This window comes from Meriones unguiculatus, chromosome 11, assembly GCF_030254825.1.
Source record: "Meriones unguiculatus strain TT.TT164.6M chromosome 11, Bangor_MerUng_6.1, whole genome shotgun sequence".
Lineage (NCBI taxonomy): Eukaryota > Metazoa > Chordata > Mammalia > Rodentia > Muridae > Meriones > Meriones unguiculatus.
In genome coordinates this window covers 49421737-49444624 of record NC_083359.1, presented here as the reverse complement: position 1 = coordinate 49444624, position 22888 = coordinate 49421737, and the positions used below count along the sequence as shown (strand labels likewise).

At 44.0% G+C, this 22888-nt stretch overlaps 1 protein-coding gene across 2 annotated transcripts in view; it reads right to left on the bottom strand.

Annotated features, from left to right (window-relative positions):
- Shisa9 (shisa family member 9) overlaps positions 1 to 22888 on the bottom strand; it is a 310878-nt gene that overhangs the window by 286588 nt on the left and 1402 nt on the right. For both annotated transcript variants that reach the window (XM_060364201.1, XM_060364202.1), the window contains exon 2: positions 9666 to 9793. In XM_060364201.1, the coding sequence (XP_060220184.1) occupies positions 9666 to 9793 (128 nt within the window). The remainder of the gene's footprint in view (positions 1 to 9665; positions 9794 to 22888) is intronic.

Genomic DNA, 22888 nt, shown 5'->3' with positions numbered 1-22888 from the left:
CTTAGTATTCTTATTATTTTTCACCAACATCATTACAACCCTAATCAAACAAATGTTCCTTTTTTATGCAATATGCAATATAAAAATATCTACAAAAACAGTTTTCTGTGGCTCAAAGTCCTCCCTTCAATCAAAGGCAAACAGCATCAAAGAATTCCACTTCTCTCTGTTTTCATGGAAAGTTGTTGGGAGTATTTTTCTTGCAGAACAAACATTACCAGTTTCTCAGGAAAAGCTGCCCTTGTTCTTCTCTAGCCCCATGTTCTGGGGAGACTTCTGCTTGTTTGCAGGTTGCCTCTGCTATCTCCTTCACTACCTTCAGAGTTTCATCCCCCTCCCTGTATTGTGAGAGCCAAGAGAGTTTATCATAGAAAGCCTCTTCACCCATATTCCTCCCATCAAACATAGAGGAAATTTTTAAGTACCAGTTGAAGGTTGATTCAAAGAAAATATTAATTACAGGCAAGCAAACAACTGTCAGAAATGTTTGCTGCTCTAGAAAACAGGATTGGTGACTTTATTTAAGTGGGTTTATTTTCAAAGATGAGGATAATTGAATGCTGCAATTCTTAAGAGAGAATCAATCAATAGGGTAAAGAAAGAGAAAGGAAACATGACCCTATTATACTGTGCAGCAAGGGCTCCTGGGAAAAGCACAAGATAGGATGTGGTCAGAGTGTAAGATTTGCAATTTGGTGTACGAGTTTATAGTCAGAGCACAAACTTCTTGCCTAGTGTGTCTGTGACCTTGGGCAGGTCACTGAAAGCCTCTGAGCCAGTTTCTTCATTGATCCTTTGTTGCTGCAATCACATTTCCATTATTTCATGGTGCTCTTGAAGGAAGTAAAACAAACACACGTGGTAGGAGACACACCAATGGGTTTGTTTCACCTGTGACTCCTGCTAGTCCATCAAATACTTAGCAAGTATACCCTCCCTTCATCCAGACATAACAAGCATACCTTCCTTTCATCCAGACATGAGGACAGAAATGTTCTTCCAAATGAATGATGTCTGAGGACATGCTTTCCCTGGCATGCAGAGAGCACAAAACTCAGCATCTTTGCAAGTTTAGAGCCTTGGGCTTTCTTTACAGATAGTCCTGCAGCCAGTTAGAAAGGCAGTGCAAAGCTGATTAGGCAGCTTCTGTGGCCACAATAGAAAAGAGGTTTGAAAAAAAAAACTGCAGAAGCCAGGTGCAGTGGTGCACACCTGTAATTCCAGCACTCAGGGAGGCAGAAGCAAGTGGATCTCTATGAGTTCAGGCCAGCCTGGTCTACAAAGCGAGTCCAGGACAGCCAAGGCTGCACAAAGAAACCCTGTCAAAAAAAAAAAAGAAAAAGAAAAAGAAAAACCTTACAGAAACTGTTTTTGTTTGTTTGTTTTGTCTTGTTTTCCCCTTTAAGGCTCTGTCTTAGTTAGGGTTACTATTACTGTGACAAAACACCATGACCGAAGCAACTTGGGGAGGAAAGGGTTTATTCAGCTAATGCTTCCACAGCAGTGTTCATCATCAAAGTTAGTCAGGACAGAAATTCAAATAGGGTGAGAACCCAGAGGCAGGAGCTGATGCAGAGGCCATGAAAGCCTACCGGCTTGTTCCTTGTCACTTGCTCAGCCTCCTTTCTTACAGTGGCCAGGCCCGCCAACCCAGGATGGCACCACCCACAATGGGCTGGGCCCTCTCCCATCAATCACTAATTAAGAAAATGCCCTACAGGCTTGCCTCAGTTTAAGCTCCCTCCTTCGATGATGACTCTAGCTTCTGTCAAGTTGACATAAAACTAACCAGTACAGGCTCTGCTTCTTTGTTGAAAGCACACACAATGTACACACACAAACATCTCTCTCTGTCTCTCTTTGTGTGTGTGTATGTGTGTGTGTGTGTGTGTGCCTCACACACACACATTCTGTTGTCAACCAACAGAGAATGAAAATATTGTGTCCAGTGAATGCATCTCAGTCCACATCGTTGCTCTCTAGTGACCAGACGATTGTAGCACTCATTCCACAAGCAACAATATCAACAAGCAAAATGTTAATAACCAGGAATGGTGCTGCACTCCTCCTACGTGCTCAGTCCTTTACTCCTCACAGCACTCGTGCATGGTAAGTATTCTATACTCTTCTGCAGTATAGAAAGGAGACTCAGAGAATTCTAGTCACTTTTCCAAGCTTGCAACAGCTGATCAGTGATGGAACAAAGTCCAGGTCCCAGCTGTCCATCTCGAAGTCCAGACCCTCCACTTGCTCATAACACTACCTCATGGACTCATGCTTACCTTCCCCGGGTGGGAGAATTATCAACAGCACTGATAATGCCAGAGACACGGAGATTTCTCAAGCTAAAGCCACCTGAAGTCATTACAGGCTACTACCTTGAGCCTCCAAATGTTTTCACTGATCCAGTGCAGCTCACTTTCATTAGCTATTTAACACAACAATGAAAGTTCCAAGGCCATTAGAGTCAGACAATAGGGACAAGAAATGTGCCTTCCCACGGTGGGAAAAACTTAGATTTCAGGAACAAGTTGGTACATTGTAAAAGAGTTAAACTCTCACCTGAGGTGGAATGAGCCAAGTTCAGTCAAAGCTTACAATCCATAGATTGTGCATAGTCCTTACTGTATATTCCGCTGGGGTTGTGCTTTAGCTTATGCTAGAAACTCATTCACTCATTCATCCAGCCAGTATCTACCAACACAGCATTTTCTAGGTATTAGAAATCCAGGGACAAACTGAACAAGTGCCTCCCTGTTCCCCCCCACACTCTTTCCACCTACCCTTTGTTTATGGAATCCTCCCCACCACACTACTTGAAAGGATGCAAGGACACCATCAACCTTGCCCAGCTGACTCTTCTGGGATCTGACCCCGAGAAAACAAAAACCAGAGACCAGCATTTGTGTGTTAGGTCCTATGCCCCAAACCCCACAGAGAATGAAGCTTTGCTTACTCTGCCAACTCATGACCCTGAGCTGGTGCTGTTCTTACTGTGTTATCAATGTCCTGCTCAAGCTCATGTTTGAACACTCTACTTGGGAAGGTTGTGGAACCTTAGGAAGTCAGGCCTAGCTGGAGGAAGGACTTTGCAGGCTATATCTGCCCCTGACTCCTGCCTCGCCCTCTGCTTCCTGGCCCATGCTGTGAATAGCCCCTGCCACATACACTCCCAATAGCATGTGCTCCTGCTGCATGAACTGAGCCTCTTTGAATGATTTTCCTGCAGTAATGGGCTAAAACTCTCTGAAGCAATGAGGAATTTTTTTTCCTCTCTATCTCTATCAAGTTTGTTGGTCACATGTATGCAGAAATCACTAATGCAACCCCACTCCTGATATCTGAATATTGCAAGGAGGCAGCCCACAGCACACACATAACGAATCTGAGTTACAGAGTCCAGCTTTCCCAGGTGTGAATCCTGGCTCCTTTGTTTGCTCATTGTGATGCCACAGACAAAAGCTTTAATATTAAACCCTAATTTATACATTTCCAAACATACACAAACATAGCGAGAAATGGATAAACTCCATGTATTTGGCCACCCAGACACAATGACTTTCAGTGTTTTTCCAATTTTGTTTCCCACAACTTTCTATTTTTCTGGAGTATTTCATTCAGTCAAGATGTTAGATGTTAGATGAACCACTTAACTTCTCTCCATCTCAGTTTTCTAACCATGAACTGAGAATAACAACGCCCACCTGCAGGGCTTTTCCTTTACTGGACAGACATTCATGGAGTTGCTGCCATGAAAGACACAGTTCCCAGTGTTGGGGAGATGGCTGTGACCACACACAGCACTTTCCCCCATCAGTTTTGTGCTGTGCTGAAAGATGGATAGATAGACAAGACAATTTTAGATAGAACAACATGTTATAAGGAAAATCATGGTGAGATGGGAGCAGCAGATGACTTGATGCCAGAGATAAGCAAGATTTCACAAAGGACACAGTTCAGAATCAGGCTTGCCCAGCAAGCAAGAAGCCCCGGAACAGTGTGCTGGGTACAAAGCACAGCAGGGACAATGAGCCAGGAGCAGAAGTGGGCGTGGCTACCTGAGGGTTGTTTTGAGTACTGACTGAGTTAACACGTTCACAGCTCTTAACACAGTGCCTGGCACACAGCAAGTGCTCACTAAATGTCAGGCCTCTATAGGAGGCCTCACTGCAAGGTGGCAAATTGGATGTATAGCTTAAAATAGCTCTTTCCTGTGGCACCAAAGGAGTTGTCAGTTCCTTTAGCATATCTTTTAAAATGCTATTCCCAGAGGGACACCCCTCATTCCTGCAGACACCTGCAATACAAGAGAGATCAAATGGCTTTAATCACAGCCATCAGGCCCTCACTAGCTCAGTTTCAGTGGGGCCCAGTGGTGCAGACCAATAATCTCAGCTACCATGGAGGGTGAGCCAGTAGGATCCCAAGTTTGAGAACTATCTGAGCTACAAAGTGAGTTCCAGTTCAACTTTGGCAACTTGGAAAGACCCTGTCACCAAAAAAATGAAAATAAAATAAAAGGGATCTAAGGATGGTGGTAGTGTTTGCTTACCATATGTGAGGACCTGGGTTCAACCACCAGCACTGGGAAAACATCCCAGTTCTACCAAATCGTAATTATGCAAATGTTGCTTCATTAAAGTTTTTAAGCCTCAGTTTCCTGTCCTCAGAATGAAAAACACTATAGGTTTTGAGGAATCAGTGTTTTGGGGATTTACACTACCATCTATCCAAGTCTCTCATAACATTACATTAACTTGCGGACACTTTATTCTTAGATACTGGCATCGATATCGGTCTTTCTGCCTGCCCTGGCTAGAAAATCCTCCTGTCCTCTACATATTATAAAATGTCCTCTACATATTATAAAACATCTATGCCAAATTCTCCAAAAGTCAAGGGTAGGACATCCCTCCCAACCTTGGTGAAGATGGACCAATGAGTGGGCCTGAATATGAGCTGCACTGAGTTGTGTGTCTGCTTTTTTAGTTTATGGTAGATATGTCTAGAGATGATGGCTTGATGCGGCCAGAACACAAGGGCCCCAGGTGATTACTTGTCCTCAGGATTGGGTGAAATCTCATTTGCTGAAATTATGATGTAAAATAATAATAGTGACAATGGTGATAATAATAATAATAATAATAAGTAGTAGTAGTAGTAGTAGGGCTGGGAGGGTGACCCAGTGAGTAATGTGCTTGATGCACAGACATGGGGGTTCAGGCTCAGATCCCAGGATCCCTGTAAAAACCACGCATGCGAGCATTGTAATACCAGTGCTGGGAGGCAGAAAGAGGGGGGTCCTAGAAGATTTCTGCCTAGCAAACCTACCAAAAATGGAAAGGGCCAGGCTCAATGAGAGAAAGAAAGAGAGAAGCCATCTAATGTTGACCCCTGGCAGACACATGGCTAAGCATGCCCACATACACTCAGGTAACAGAATGATGATAGAAGAATGGATGAATGGATAAACACATACATACATACAGATACACACATACATACATAGTGATGATGAAGAAGATAGATAGACAGACAGACAGACAAATAGACAGATAGGGTGTGTGTATATAGGCCAAATGCCAAAGCCATGCTGTATATGTGCATAAAACATAAGACCACTTTGCCCAACAGCTCTATACCAAAAGCACATTCCAAGGAGCAACAGCTTTCACTCCAGCAGACTGAATGGCTATATGGATGTTACAAACGCTGGAAGGCACCCTGTGCCTGAGTTATTATTGCTCTCTTTCTGCAACCCATTGTGCTACAGTATCACACGAGTAAAATACAGCCACTGAAGGACGCTGAACTAAAGATAAGGTGCCAACAGAGTGGATCATGAGACACAAAGGGAACATTTACAAAGAAACTGGTAAAATTCAAACAGTGTCTACAGTGTAAGTACCAGGAATTTGCCCATACAGATTCATCTGATAAGTGAACCTCAGTGGAGCACGATGCTAACAGAAGAGAGTGGGTGAGGAGTGTACAGAATCCCATGGGCAGGTTTCTGCAAATGCTTTGTAAACAAAAGTATCCAAAACTATAGCTGTTAACAAGCTAAGTGGAGACATTCAGCTAGGTTGCATCTGCAGCCCCTCGTTCACACCTCCCATCCTGAAGAAGGCAGAGTTTCTAAAGGAGAGGTTCACTGGAAGGCAGGAGGTTGCAGTGGAGGAAGGCGTGCCACACAATGTGCCTTCAAAAGCAACTGTTGTTACCCAGAAGCTCTAGAGTTTGCAGAAACTCAACACTATCAAAATCTACACCCTGCCCATCGATATCGTGGAAGCTTTTTGTTTACCATAATACCGCAATGCTAAAGAATGCCTGGAAAGAACAGAATCAGCAATTGTTTTTGGATGGGTGAGGGAAAAACTAGTCCAGCCTTTTATGGAGGGAGACAACCCTGGGAATTTACAAAGGAAAACTGGCAACAATGTCCCCCCTTGATGCTCCCCCCTCCCTGTTCTCTTACCACCTTCCCACCACCTGGTCTTCTACACAGCATGTTAACTCCTGTAACATTTGACCCAAATGGAAAGGGTGAACCAGCATGAGTGTTAAGGATGCAGAGAGCTCCTCATACTGGCACAGGACTGTAATCTTAGCACACCAGAGGCTGAGGTAGGAGGATTGCAAGCCTGAAACACAAAATAAGATCCTGTTTTACAGAATAGTGGGAAGGAACAGAGGAAGGAAGGAAGGAAGGAAGGAAGGAAGGAAGGAAGGAAGGAAGGAAGGAAGGAAGGAAGGAAGGAAGGAAGGAAGGAAGGAAGGAAGGAGGAGAACAGTAAGGAAGGAAAGAGGGAGGTAGGAAGGAAGAGAGGGAGGGAGGGAAGATGAATAAAAAATTAGGGAATAGTTCTTTTCAAAAACATTGTCAAAGGGATTGTGGAGCAGAGATGAAAAGACCTGAGACTGTCAAATCCAACAACTTGAATATTAAGTGAAGATAAGCTAAAAACAGAATGATCCTCCCTTCTTGGTGGATCACAAATATATGCATTTGTCTTTTCATTTTTTTTAATTGCAGTCACTGCAGCTCCCATAATGCCCTGGGAATAGTTTTATATTCTATTAGGTTTGTTCCAATTTTATGAAGGGCTGATCTAATTTTCCACTGATCAGATAAAATTTCTCACCTGTTTCTTCTCCATCAACCAAAAGGGGTTCTAATGACTGCTCAGCTTGTTAAGCCCCTGGTAAGTAATTAATATCAATCATGTAGAATTAGCCTCTCAGTGAACTCCTAAGGTCATTCCATCTTCTTAACATATACATTTTAGGTGACCATAATATATAAAAACTTCCTATGAATCAATAAAAAGATTAATAACTCATTATAAAGAAGCTCATTCTTACTGTTAACTACTATTCATATATTTATTTGCATACAATTTATCTTTCTAGTGTAAATTCAACTTACAATGCTCACTATTGTTCTTAGTCAGATGTTCTCAAGAATGCTTGAGGGCAAAACTGAGTCAACTTGGCAGAATGACATAAAAGCAGTATCCTTAGCAGTTCTTGTAGGGACACAATGCTGGTGACAGCACTAGTGGAAGTCTCCCCTCTGGTTTACCAGGAACTCCTCCTGTAGTGTTCTCTTTGACATCAAAGACAATAAGGCCAGGTCTTGTGAGGCCTGCAACTCCAGCTACAGGAAGATCTAGAGTTCAAGGTTAGCCTCGACTACAGAAGAACTCAAGAGCAGCCTGGGTATTAGTGAGACCCTGTTTTCAAAATAAAAAGCAAAAAAGAGAGAAAGAAAGAAAGAAAGAAAGAAAGAAAGAAAGAAAGAAAGAAAGAAAGAAAGAAAGGAAGGAAGGAAGGAAGAGAAAGACTGGGAATGTGAGTCAGTAATATAATGCCATCCTACCCAAACACAGCCTAGATCCCACCCTTAGTATTAGAAAACATTAATCATCAAGGCACAAGTATAGACCCAAAGAAGACTCATACACACAGCAAAGTGGCCTCTGATAGAGACACTTGAATTATTCAGTCCTTGGACATCCATCTTGAGCAGTCACTTATCTTCAGCATAACTTTAAACAAAAGTCCTTATTTAAACAAGATTAATTAGCACTCCTTCCCTGACCTTTTGCCTGTGCAGTGATGAAAGCTGGGTAAGCTTGCTGTTCAGTGAACAACTTCAGTGTGGTTCAAAATCACCTCGGGACAGAGACTTTAGCCAGCAGCCTCCACAGCCAAAAACTCCACACCACATCTTTGTTTTGATGGCCTTCATTGGTTCATGCCATTTGGGGTCCACATTTGTCAAACTTGGAAAGAGCAGGTGTTCACGTCCATTTAAGCCAGATACAGAACTTTCGTGTCATGGCTGCCACATTTCTTTTCAGGGTCTGCAGGGTGTGGGCATACATGTTCCAAAAGAAAATGTTTGTATATTTGTGTTGCTGTGTGTTAATCTCTGATACCATTTTATGATCCCATATACAGATAACTTGTATATAATTGTTTAATATAATGAAACTGAAGCATCCTGTTGGGTGGCCCATTTTCCTACCGTGTCAATATCAGATACTGTCATTGCCAATACGCTGCAAAAATTTCCAAGACCATGAAAAATTATCATCATATAGAATCAGAGAAGTCATACCATCTATGTCAAAGACCTCTTCCTTACCCACCAATTGTAAAATTTGCAATTTAACAGTCTGAAACTATGACTCAGCAAATGAACAAGCTTTGCAGTAGTGGGGAGTTTCAGCAAAGGATATGCTTTCTGGGAAAGTAGCAATGATTCCAATGCTTCTGCTGCCTTTGGGAGCCTCCAACTATGGTTCGATGCACCCTTCCAACTGCCTGTCTCTGCTGCTTTCAATCATGATTTTCACATTGCTTTGATCTGAAAACATGTTTTCTGGGAATGACCATCGAAATAATGTGCACTTGTGAAATACAAACAACCTCATTGTTCCTCAACTCCTAACTAGAGCATCAGCTCCATTGAGTATTGTCTGTGCAGACCTTTGGAAGGAAAGGAAACCTGTGGAAATTAAGCAGGATCCCAAAGGACACACTGTCCCAGCAAGAACAGCTATTGAAACATAACAGCAAAAGAAGCCTGTACACACACACACACACACACACACAGCAGGGTTGGGTATGATATAGGTCTTTTTGTTAAGCTCATTTCATGTTTTTAAAAATAAAATTTGATGTTTGTTGAAAGCAACATAAAACCTAAAAGTAACGACTAATCAACCTCAGAAGGCAAATAAAACAATGGGCTATTGGTTAACCAATGATCCACTCAAGATGAACTGATAGCTAACACAACCCAACATGAACCAATGAGAAAGATTATTAACTAAACAAATTAACAACCTAAATCCAACCAATAAAACAACCCATTGTTTAAGTAAGTACCCAACATGACCACCAAATTAATAGATCAGCAATGATGAAGCAATCAAGTCATCAGTAATTAACAGAAGAACCAACTAAATGGATCACTATTTTACAGAGAAAACAACCAAGTCAATTCTTCCAGTGCCAAACTCAGCATTACACAGAACAAAGAAATCTTCTAACTCATCCTTGAGTAGCCTAGGAAATCTGCCCCACCCCTCCCCATGTTAGCAATGGCATGCTACCACAGAACTGGACATGGCCAGTGCACCTATACTTACGGAGATTATTTATAGGGGTTCTTGTGTCCATATTCTCATAATGTTGCACATGGACGACAATGTTAAGATCTCTCTCCATGTGATCAGTGTTGCAGTGGCCCTGTGGCCTCATGACATCCGCAAGGGCTCTGGAGAAACAAAAAAAAAAAACAGAACTCTGCTCATTCACAATATGGCAGTGAGAACCTGTCATGTGCTCAGCTCCACCCAGATTGGACAAAAGACAAAGCCATCCTTTAGAGAGCCACTGTTCCAGTTAGGAATAGAGCAGAAGAAAACAAAGAAGTAATAAATACATTGACTTTGAGCAGAGCTTACATCGTCACTCTACACTGTTCACTGGCAAGGTCATCCACCAAATGGAGCTACTGAGGAGGTCAGAGGTTACACAGTCACTTGTGGCTCACTGGCCTGATGGTGCTGCTGAAGGGGACAGATGATGAGTCCATGCAATGTGGCTCCACCCCAGAGGCTGAGTTCTCTATGCTTAACACAGATACACTTCTTGCTTAGCAATGGCCTAATGTTAGTAAAGAAGTGAATCATTAGGGTAATGTGAAAAGCAATGGCTTCCCTTACCTAAGCAAAAGAATATAGACCTTCCTGTAGGCTTCCAAGGAGTATTGCTCCTTTACAGAAGAATAAACTAAGGCTCAGGGTGGTGAGTTAACCTGCTCAAGGCCACATAGCCAATGTATAGCACAAAAACTTTAGCCATCTTTTCTTTTTACTTGTTTTAAGAGAATGGAAACACAGTTTAGCTAATATCAATGACCTTCATAACAAGATGTAAGCTTAGAACAGAGACAACTGTCAGACAGATGTCACACCCTACGGTCAGACCTACCAACACACCTCCCTTCTTTATTTACCTTCCATGATATGTGGGTTTATAGACATGCAAGTACCCTTAAATGTATGTAGTACTGGAGTGTTATTTGCATGTAAATTCTTTCACATATTTGGTCTTCTTGAACCTTCTTCTGTTTCCCCTTTTGTACATCACATGGAGCTGACAGTCAGTTGATTCCACGTCTCGCAAACACAACAAAGTTCTCCAGACTCCTCAGTCCCACATCTACCTACCTGCAAGGATGGCTGTCTCCATCTGCAAGCCTAGTAAGATGAAGGAACCAACCAGCCACCGTGAGTGCCAACTACGAGCACAGAGGTGTTCTGAGAAAACCAGTGGATGCATCTCTGTAATTACCAACACCCCAGGGACCAACTCTTCGATGAACATCTTCATATTGATCTCCTCTTGGGCCAGGAAGAGGTACACACCTGCAAGCCATGTTTTAGGGGATACACCCAGACATTCTGAGCCAAGTGCAGTCTCAGGATCTACATCACATGAGATAGATTGCTTTGGAGGGGTCCGCACAGACTCCTGGAAGCTCAGCAGAGCCTCTCTGCTGAAGTCATCCTGGCAGTGATGTTCACAGCTAAAGGCACACAGCAACATGATGTAACTTTCTAGATTCATCTGAATCCAGATACTAAAGACCCCAGAGCTGGGCATGTGGGAAGAGTTTCTGGAAGCCCTGACCATGTGCCAACTGTTTGCTCAGGTTCAATCTTGAGTCTGTACTAGAGCAACAGAGACGCTGCATGATGAAAGTGGTTGGGGTGGTAGGCTATGGTAAGAAACATGGCCAGGGAGAAGTCTAAAGGGAAAGAGACCTAGGTCAGTAATAGTCCTGCAGGGGCTAGAGGACAGGATGGAATCCATTAAGAGAAAGGAGAATAACAACAGCTTGCACACATTTGTTCATTCAAAAGGTATTTATTGTCTACAGTGTACCATGCATGACATGAGGCCCTGGGGATATAGCACTGCACAAGCTGAAGGAGGTCGTGGCCTTCCTGGAGCTTACATTCTATGGGGAGAGAAATAAAAATAAGTATGTTAAATAAAAATAAGCAAGAGCTGAAATAAACAAACAAAGAACAATGCAGCCAATAGTCAGGCACCATAACAACAGCCAAAAGTAGAAACAGCCCAAATGTCCATCAGCCAATAAGCAGAATGCTTAGGAAATGGAATATTACTCAGCCATGAAGAGGAAGAATAGAGCCTTGACACCAGCCCCAACATGAATGAAACTTGAGAACCTTAAGAACAGTGAAAGAAAGCAAACAAAAGGCCTGAGTTATATAGTTTTGTTTACAGCAAATGTTTAGAACAGCCAAATCCATAAAGAGAAAGTAAAATCATAGTTGCCAGAGGCTATGTGGGAGAGAGGGAGTGGGAGCTGACTACTAACAGATAGAGAAAATTTTGGGGGGAGAGGGGGGTGGTAGTTAGCGCTTCATTTGACTTAGTGACTCAGACAAAAATTAGAGAGATGGGGAGAGATACCAGGACATTTTATGAAGAGGTGAGACTTGAGTGAGCAGAGATGGGCTGGTCATGAGATACCATAGCTTGGATCTGGGTGGTCCCTCAAAGGTTCACATCAAAAGCTTAGTTTCCATCATGACATTGTAGGTGACGGTGGGAACTTTAGCAGCAGGGATTGCTGGAAATCTTCAGTCTTTGGAGGCATGTCCTCAAAGTACTGTGGGACCCGGCCACCTCCTCTTGCTTGCTGTTTGCCCTTCTGGCCATGAAGAGAACAGATGTGTTCCACCACAAGCCCCTGTGAAGACATGCTGCCTCACTACCAACATCAACAGATCATGAGCTGAAACCTTTCCTCTGTTGATTATCAGCTCAGATGTTTGTTGCAGTAACAAAAAGCTAACTCATACACATGAAGGTGATGGACATCAGGCTGAACATACAGAAAAGTACAAAGGCTCTGATGCTGGAAAAACATCAGATATTTGAGAAACAAGCAAGCAAGCTAATAAAGCTGGAACAGGGCAAACAGGGGGGAACATCACAAGGTATGGATTGTCATAACCCACTTTACAGCGTAAGGAATTGCCCACATAAGCTTTACTACTTGCCAAAGGAGTGAATGGAGTCCCACTCCTGAATACCTGGAATCAAAGTTCATGCCCTTTCCTACCTCTTCAATAAGCATGGTCTGAAACACAGGGAGGCTTCAGGGAAGGGGAGTTCTGAGATGGAGAGGGCCTTGCAAACCTAACTTGCCTTTTTTCACTTCTAAACAGGCTCTTCATCCTGGGCTTCAACGGATCGCTGAATTCCTCTGGAATTGAATGGAAAATTTGTTTGTGCTTTTGTTGTTGTTGTTGTTAAGCAAAGAAGCCATGACTTTCATCAGATTCCCCATGAGCTCACTCCCAAAACACTGAAACAGTCAACTTTTCAGAGGCAACCTCGAAGCTGGCTGCTACTGCCATCCACAGATCCCCGAGCAGCTTCTGAGTGCTGGGAATTGGGACAGTCCAGCCTCAAAGTCACAGACAACTTTCTCCCAGAGCTATCTTTCCCAGAGCTATCTTTCCCAGTGCGTGCAATGTGACCAAGATCTAGAGAGCTCCATGTTCCAGGTGAGGAAGGGCAACAGCATGCTTAGCTCACTCTAGAAACTGCATAAAATGGTATGGTATAGGAAAGGCAATGTCAATATGTGACCTTTAGTCATTAAAATGAGAAAACAATTCAATTCTGTATGTTGATGTCACTGTCTACACTGGATCCACACAGCACATGATGGGAGTTGGGGACCGAAAGTCGAGGAAGGCAGCCAGAAACACCCTCACCAGGACCCTTACTTCAGGCAGGTGTGTCCCAAAAAGATGGTGCATATTAAATTATAAACTTCATTAAACATACAAACAATAAACTTAATTATAAACTTATTAACTTATAAACTTTAGATTGGCTGATCATTATAAAGCAGGCACGTGGATAAATAAAGAGCCCTCTACAAAGTTGCCAGTGAAAGCAACAATGGGTAGGCAAGGTGTGCTGGTATAATTACGCCTGTAATCCAGAAATGGGAATTCCTGTTGATGCAGGAATATGGTAAGTTTGAAGCTACCCAGGGTCACATGGGGCTTCAAGGGCAGCTTAGGCTACACTGTGAGTCCCCAACAAGAAACAGAACATGGAAAATGGTAAAAGAGAACAGAGGAAGAAAAGAGATGGGAACCGAAATTAAAGAAAAAGGGAATGAGAGGGAAGGGAAACAAGAGATAGAGATTAAGTAGAGTTGGAGATGAGATGGAGGAGATGGAGATAGAGATGAGAATGAAATGAAGAAAATGGAGAGAGAGGAATGGAGGAGATGGAGATGGAGGAGATGGTGATGGAGACAGAGGAGATAAAGGGAATGGAGATGGAAGAGACTGAGATGGAGAAGATGGAGACAGCAATGGAGATAAAGGAGATGGAGATAGAGATGAGATGAAACAAAGAAAATGGAGATAGAGGAATGGAGGAAATGGAGATGGAAATAGTGATGGAGATGGAGGAGATGAAGGAAATAGAGATGAAAGAGACAGAGAAGATGGAGATAGCAATGGAGATGAAGGAGATGGAGATAGAGATGGAGATGATAGAGATACAAGAGATGGAGATGGAGGAGATAAAGATAGAGGTATGTATGAATATGGAGGAAAGGGAGATGTTGGAGATGAAGGAATGGAGGAGATGGAGATAGAGATGAAGATAGATATGGAGATGGAGGATATAGTGAAAGAGTAGATGAATATGGAGGAGATGGAGATGGAGGAGGTGGTGGAAGAGATGGAGATGGAAGAGACAGAGATGGAGATGGAAAATGTGGAGACGATGGAGATAAAGGAGATGGAGATGATGGAGATGGAGACAGAGATGAGAAGGAGGAAATGAAGACAGAGATGGAGATGGAAAAGATGGAGGTGATAGAGACAAGATGGCGAAGATGGGGGAACAGGGGATATGGAATGATGGAGATAGTGGAGATGGAAGAGATGGAGATGGCAGAGATGGAGATGAGATGGAGCAGATAGACATGAGTTTGAGGAAATGGAGATGGAGGAGATGGAGAGGTAGGGGAGGGAAATAGAGATGGAGAAAAGAGGAGGAGAAGGAGATGGACAAAAAAGAAAGAGGAGAAGGGAATGCTACTCTCCATTAGCTTCTTACAATGTTAAAACCAGACTGATTCATTCAGGTCCAAATAAAGTCATCCAAAAATAATCAAAACTCTCAAGAAGAGTATTCAAAGCATGCATTTATTTGTGTGTGTGGAACATCATTGTTAGTGTATACAGTGCCTAAGGATTGTAGTTAGTGGGAGCAAGAAGACATCACAAATAACTATAGACTTCAAAGTAATGTTTATTTTCCCACCTTCTACAAAGTCCAAAACTTTTCTTATGCATGCTTATAACACTCTTCATATTTGTTCATAGGCCCTAGCATATACTAATTACAAAAATTAGCATATTATGGTGTGCATGCTAAAAGCATTTTTAAGTAGGGATGTGTCAAAACTTGTAATGAATCAGTGGGAAGGACCTTCCACTTATAACAAACAAAACAAACCAAGATTTAAGGGTTTGACAAATGGTCCTGGTGTCTGTTTGGTTTCAGTGTGCTTGTAGAGGACATAAGATTATCTGAAATTCTTGTTAAAAGCCAGATTCTGATTCAATAACCAAGACAGGACCTAAGATTTTGCCCAAGCTGCTAGGTGATGTCAATACTGCTGGTCCATAAACAAGCAATGAACATCAAGATGCTACCAATGCTATACACACTATAATAATTGGCCACATTGTGCCCAGATGTTTGATAAAATAGTTTTCTGAGTGTTTCTGAGAGTGTTTTGGATTAATTAGTAAACTAAGGAAGGTAGAATTCTTATTGTAATGTGCGTAGGCCATATTCAGCCATTTGAGGGTCTGAATAAAGAGATTGATCCTTCCCCAACTAACAGAATTCTCCTGCCAGGTGGCTGTGAGACTCAAGCATTGGTCCTTCCTGGTTCTGTGGAATCCTTTCTGTCAGCCTTCAGGCTTGATCTGAGATACCAGCTTGGCAAATTTGGGACTTTATAACTCCATACAATAAGGCTTTTGATGTGTTAACTTTGATGTATTGATTCTGCTTCTGGTCCCTCACAGAAGTAGCTACACTTAGATTCCTTTGTCTCCCCACCCCTGCCACACACACTCTCTTAACCCAGTTCAGAACAATTTTACTGACAATTGTATCCTTGAGGTTGAAAAACGATTGAATATTGGCAATTTCATAAGCTTCAATCTAGTGACAATTTTCCTGTACATTTCATTATGTGTTGCCTCTCCCTCCAATATGTGACTAAGAGCCCTGTGAAACAAAGAATTGCAACTGCATCTGTCACTACCCTTTTAGAGTACTAGCTCAGTGTTGGCCATAAAGTAAGTATTCAATAAACATCCATTAGATAGATGAAGGATGGATGGATGGGTGGATGGATGGATGGATGGATGGATGGATGGATATATGAATGGGTGGGTAAATGAATGTATAAATGGATTGATAGATGAATGGGTAAATGAATGAATGGATGAATAGATTAATAGATGAATGAATAAATGGGTAGATATGTTGGTGGAAGGATGGATGGATGGTGGGTGGGTGGATGAATGGATAGATAAATGCATAAATGAACAGATGGGTGAATGGATGAAAGGGTAGGTAGGTAGGTGGATGGAAGGAAAATGAACGGATGAATGAATGAGTAGGTGGGTGGGTGGGAGGATGGATGGATGGATGGATGGATGGAGTGGTTTATGTCATATAAAACAGAATGCCAGCAACAGAACTCTCTATATTAGGTACTCAAGAAACAGCTATGGAATGTTTGTCCCTACATTCCTTGCTATGAATGATAATGGAAAGAGACAGATAATAAACCAATCAACTGAAAAATAAGTAACTTACTTTGAGACCATGTTATAAAGGGAAGGAAATAACATTGAGCACTAAGCTGTAGCATGGAGAGAAGTGGGGAAGCTAAGCTTGAGAGGACATAGGGGGCTTCCTGGACCTGCCATTTCAGAGCTAATGAAAGAGGACTGAGCGTGGGCCTGGCTGGAGGACAAAGTGGAAACATATATCACTTTTCTTTCTGACACAAAAAACAAATACAAGGTGTCAATATTTCCAAACGGAATTCCACCACCTGGCCTGAAACAGCCAAGGGTCTGGAGATGTGTGTTCTTTGCTTGCTTGCTTTTGGTTAGTATGTTTTGTTTTAAGACAGGATCTCATATTATTAGAGGTTAGCCTCAAATTCCCTATCTAGGTGAACATGACCTTGAACTGTTGATTCTCCTGCCAACCCACCCCAACCACAGAGCTAGGAGTATAGGTGTGCACCACTCTGCCTGGTGTTATGCAGTGGTGGGACTCAAACCCAGGGATTCATGCATGCTAGGCAAGTACTCTACCAACAAAGCCACATTCCAAGTTTATGTCCTGAGTATTAAACCCATCAGTGGGCTTCCTGAGCATCATGTCTTGCACAAGAAATTTCATTCATAGTTCAGAACACAAGGACAATGGTCAAAATCAAACTTTTTAGAGTGGTGGTTTACACTAGTGTAATCAAATATCAACGCTCATCAAAATCTACAATCAAAATGTGAGTATTGACTGTAAGTTATGCTTCCATGAAGCAGATTTCTATCCTGCAATAAAAATAGGTACTTCCTGTGGTCAACACACAGAGGATTCTCCAGCTTGGGAAACCTCATAATAACCACAGATGCTCAGAAAGATGAGCAGATCAGAAGGGGTGTTGGGAGATCACAGAAAAGGCCAGTGCAAGGGGGCATTTGCCACTTGATATCATGTCTTTATGAAGAATTATGGCTGTTCTAACATATTTTTCAAAATCACACAGGACACTGCTATGTCATTTGCCCACATGGATTTATTTTTTACTGGCTTGGATTTTTTTTATTATGTTTGAAGGTGGGAAAAACAACATGTGTTTCCAACTGGCTTCAAGTGGAGAGAGCTTCAAACATATGCTTCTGCCCTCAAGGTTGCCTCCCCAGTGTTTCCACCAGAAGTCTAACCCTGCCAGGGAAGGTACATAAAACATTCCTTGACTTGATCTCACACGGACTCCCAGAACAGGCCCTAGTGCACACTGCTGTCTTCAGGGCATTGAGCATCTCTTTGGGATCCGGGAAGACTAGGTAGGGGTCCTTACGGGTCCATACTCCAGCGCAGCGCAGCGCAGCCTCGAGACCAAGAACCCGCTTCCTGCTTCAGGCTGTCTGGGTTTAAAGTCAGTCTCCTCTAGCTCACTGGGTGTGTGTTCACTCTCTTGGAAAGCAGTCTGTGCCTCCGTAAATGGCAGACTGTCACAGAAGCTACCTTGTGGGGGAGGGGTGTGAAATTAAATGAGAATTTGCACATAAGCTTGTGGCAAAATTGCAAATCTAACACGGGTTGGTTCTTCGACATCCCCCAGACAGCACTTTGCAGTACATGTAATCTAATCATGCACAAGCCAGCCTTCCTGCTCAGAGTCCGCCAGCTTCCCGTGATCAGAGCTTAGACTGTCACAGAGCAGACTGGGCATTGGGGTCCGAGCTGCAATGTCACCCCCTTCGGTGGACAAGAGGAAGCATTCCAGTGAGAAGGATACTAGCTAGTGACTCCAGATAGGACCTCTGACATTCGCTTTCCACGTCTGTTTCGCAGCAAATTCTCAACCTGCAGCTGAGAACTGGAATATCTGAAGTGTGAAGCAGCCTTCCCACGGTCGCCCAAAGAGACTTCGCTATTCTACTGGGGACATGTGTCATTCATGACTCCCCAGGGTCTACAGGTGACATGGTAAGGGAGTTGGGAGGGCAGTCAGTGACTGAGATAGACCAAAAATCCCTGTCTAAGGGGGAAGGTCACCACCTGGCACAAACAGTGGTTGCTAGGTGAAAACTCCAGATGCAGGGTTACAAATCTCCCAGACTGGTCGGGAAATTAGAGACTGGAATTCTGAGAAGTCCAGTTTTTTCAATACTAGCTACTGACTTGAAGTTGCTTTTAAAATAGCATGGATATTAGGGGTGGAAGAGACTTGACAGCCAAATACAGCAGCACCTCTTTGCCAGATCCAGACTGAAAGCCCAACTCTGAAGGACATTTATGGTGCAAGAAGGATACTTTGATATGATTGGACACATAATGACAGTGTGGCATTTTTGTTCTCTTTGTAAGTTATGATCATGGAATTGTATTGTGTGGGGAAATGTTGTTCTTAGGAGACCCATGCTGTAAGTATGTGGGGACTGAATGGGGTGTCTACAACTTATTTTCAAATGGTTCAGCTGGAGGTGGGTGTGGGATGAGAAGAAGGAAGCAAGAAGGACAGGCAGAAAGGAGACAAGAATGAAGAAGAGGGAGAAAGGAAGGAAAAAAAGAGAGGAAAGAAAGGAAGAAGGAGGGGGAGGGAAAGGAAATGAAGGGAAGGGAGAGACAAGGAAAAAGAAATAGAAAGAAAGCATAACAATGAAGCAAATTTGACAAAAGTGTAAAGCTGATTTAATCAAGATTGGTGCTTCTCAGCAGGGAGATTTTACTCCCTTCTGTCAACTGAGTGTCTAGTGACAATTTCTACTATCATGGCAGGTGTGGGGGTGTCATCGACTTAGTGGGTAGAGGGCCAGAATACTGCCAGACACCCTACAATGTGCAAGGCAGCTCCAACCACAGAAGTCACTACCCATCCCTGAGTGTAAACAGTGCCAAGGGTGACAGATCCTGATTCAGGCTAAGGATGTTCTACAGGTCATTGCATTCCCTTCAAGGTTTTTGCATGTTTAAATTTTCTCCAGTAGAAACTTATGGTGGCACACACTTACAAACCCATTCCCTGGGAACCTGGAGTGAGAAGATCACGAGTTGGAGGCCAGCCTAGGCCATATAATCAAACTCTATCTCAAAAACAATACACAGAAAACTTTTAAGAGACATAAACAGTAACACTATGCAGAACCAAAAGATAACTATTCAGGAGCTTTGCTGGCCATAGTTAGCCACCATTGCAGTCACACCTCCGGTAAACAGGGACTGCCTGTGGCTACTGTCATGATGCTGGGGAGGTGGCTCCACAGTTCTCCTTCTCCCTCCCTCTTTCTCCCCCTCTACAGCATTGTATACTTAGGAGGAGTGCATTTGACTGTGGGGAGACATGTGGAAATCAGAGATCAGTGTCTGAAGCCCTGTTCTACTGCTCTCCACCTTAAGTTTGGGAACAGGGTATTTCACCGAACCTGGAGCTCACCAACTGGCTAACACTTCTAACACTAGGACTACAGACATTCACCACTGGTGTGGCTTTTTATGTGGGCGCTGGGATTTGAACCCAGGTCCTCATGCTTGCACAGCAGAACTCTCCCCCACTGAGCCATCTCCCTAGTCCTTACAAGACAGCATGGGTTCTCCCCACCCCTCCTGGTAGCTATCCTTCTCTTTCTTCTCCATCCTCCTCTGCCCAGAGGGAAGCAGACCAAACGCCAAGGACTCCAAACGTGCATTCTGACATGCTGGGAGCCTCCATCGAAAAACACAAGTTTCCTAGTCACTGGGATAAAGTGTGCAGAGGAACGCTGCCACCTGCATGCCCTTGACAAGGTGCTTCCCAGGAAAAGATGAGACCGATGCCCCTTTCCACATCCCTGAGCTCCTGGCAAACACTAAGAGGCTGTACCTGGCAGGTTACCATCACCCGGAATGTGCCTACCCTCAGACCAGCCTCTTTGCTAAGCTTGGCGCACTGGTCCGGGCTGAAGGATCTGTTAGCACCATCAGGCAAATTGCCACCATCAGCCAGTTGCCACACTGGGCTCCACATGATTAAGGACATAAGCAGCATGTGATGCATTCGGAGGGACCTGGGGCAACCTGAGTACCACAGAAAGGTCAATCAAGTGGGGAAAACAAGCTACCGAATGCAAAAAGAGTCACACAGCCCTCCACTTTTCTCTTGAATTAAACTCCTTTCTTCGTAAAATATTCCCAAACTAAAGGCCAGTGTTTCTCCCAGATCTCAAATTCACTGAAAGAGAGTGCTGGGCCCACTCCAAACATACTGAGTCTCAATCCCCATAGCAAGAATGGAAAACTCTGTACTGTGGGAAGTTCCCCAGATCCTGACTGGACCAGAAAACATCTCACTCAGGTACAAATGAGTTAGACCCAGTACTTTGATGTCACAATTTTCTTCTAATTGAGTGACTTTGAGCAAAGCCACTTCACCCGTGCCATGATTTTCTCCTATGTAAACAGGGAATTAAAAAAGCAGCTGTGCCCCCCTCCCATGAGGGAGGAGCAGCCTTGCCAGGCCACAGAAGAGGACATTGCAGCCAGTCCTGAAGAGACTTGATAAACTAGGGTCACATGGAGGGGAAGGAGGTCCTCTCCTGTTAGTGGACTTGGATTTGGAAAGGAGCAGGGAGAAGATGAGGGAGGGTGGGATTAGGAGGGATGAGGGAGGGGGCTACGGCTGGGATAGAAGGTAAATAACCTTTGATTAATATAAAAAATAAATATTTAAAAAAAAAACACAGCTGTGTCATAAGCTAGCTGTGAGAACTGAGTTTTCACACACACACACCTCACAGTGCCCAGCACCCAGCCCTGTGCTCAGCAGGTGTGCCTTCTTTTCCTTCTCAGTGTTTGGATGAGCATTAGAATCATCTAGAGAGCTTTGCCAGCCCAATAGTACTTGGCTCCCACTCCACATTCTAATTTAAAGTCAAAGGTGGGACCCCTAGCAACAGGGACTGTCAGCAATACAGGTGGTGTCAAAGAGCAGCCAGCTTGAACCTAAGAAGCTGCCAGTGACACAATCAAGGCTTCTCCCTTGCCAAGGCCAAGCACTTCCTCTGCATTCTGGAATCCCTGAATGCTTACAGGGAGAGCCTGAGGTAAGGCTCTGCCACCCAGCACTGGGCACTCCTAGATGCTGCCTCCAAACAGATCTTGCCTAGAACCTGTAGAAAAACTCCAGTCAATACCTCCAAAAGAGCTGCCTGAGAGGAGGGGTTAGGACAGGGAAGCAGGGTTCCCACTGAGCCCCTGAGCATCAATGAGAGCTGCTTTGACCAGGGTACCAGTCTAAAGGAGCCTGAAGCTGTAGCTCCATCTCCCTACAGGCCTGCTCCTCTCCCCACCAATTCCCAAAAAGGGAGTGTTGAGAACTTAGCAAAAAGGCCTGAAGGAGATTTCAGCAAGCTGGCTGTCTCTGGCAACACACCTGTCACAGACCTACATCCAATCCTCTCTCGCCCTGACACTATCAGGAGACTTCCTGGGACACGGCTCTTCTATCCTGAGTCAGGTGACAGTGAACCTTGGGGAGCAGGAGGGAGGCTGGTTCTGGTTCGGGTTTCCTGAATGCCCTGGGGGCCTATATTTCCTGCCTCCAAGAAATCACCACTCTCCACTAACCCAAACTGATCAGAACTTCCCCACCTTCCCCTCCAGACCCCTTATCTCCGAGAAAAGAAAAATTCATCGGATACTCTTCCTCATATAAATAGAAAACAATTACTAGTGAGGTGATGATGTTCCTTCGCCTATTTTTGGTGGGTCTCTTTGTTCAGATTTTTAGACATGTACCTGGGTCGCTTGCACACGTGCGCGTTCGCTCACACACACCCCCCTTCGTAGAGGTGGGGATGCAGAGTGAAGAGAGTGCAGTCACTTCAATGCCTAGACTCAAAGTCAGTTGGGCTTTTGCTCCAGCCATCCCGCTGTCAGCTGGCCGCAGTAGCTCTCTTTGCATCTCTCTTGCCCAGACCTCACCTTAATCCCTCATTTCTCCCCTGGGTCCTGGGCTCCAGTCCGCATCCTTCACCTCCAAAGTTACTGAGTTCTGGGAATCAATTCTGACACTTGGGGGAGGGGTTAAACAAAAAGGCAAATAGCTCCATTAATCCCCAAATGCTTTCTCCCATCTGCTGCGACTTTCCCAGGGTTGGGACTTGCATAATGAATAGAGCGAAAGGCAAAGTTGGCGAATCAAGGTGCTTGAAGGGTGGAGGGGGCCTTGGAGTCAGCTCCAACCCAGGCAAGGCGCTCAGCGCTGTGATGGCTGCACCACGGAGAGGGATAGATGGTGAAGAAGAAAAGGAACGAGGAGGGGATGAGGTTCCAATCAAGGGCCCTCAACGCTCTGGGGAAGGAGGCTTTTGTTCTCGCCCCCTCCGCGCACTCTGCCTAACCTTTGCTTCATTTTCGCTAGTGTACGAGTTGCAGGAAGCACTCACTCTTTTCCTCCCTCCTTCCCTACCTCCTCCATCACACACGCGCA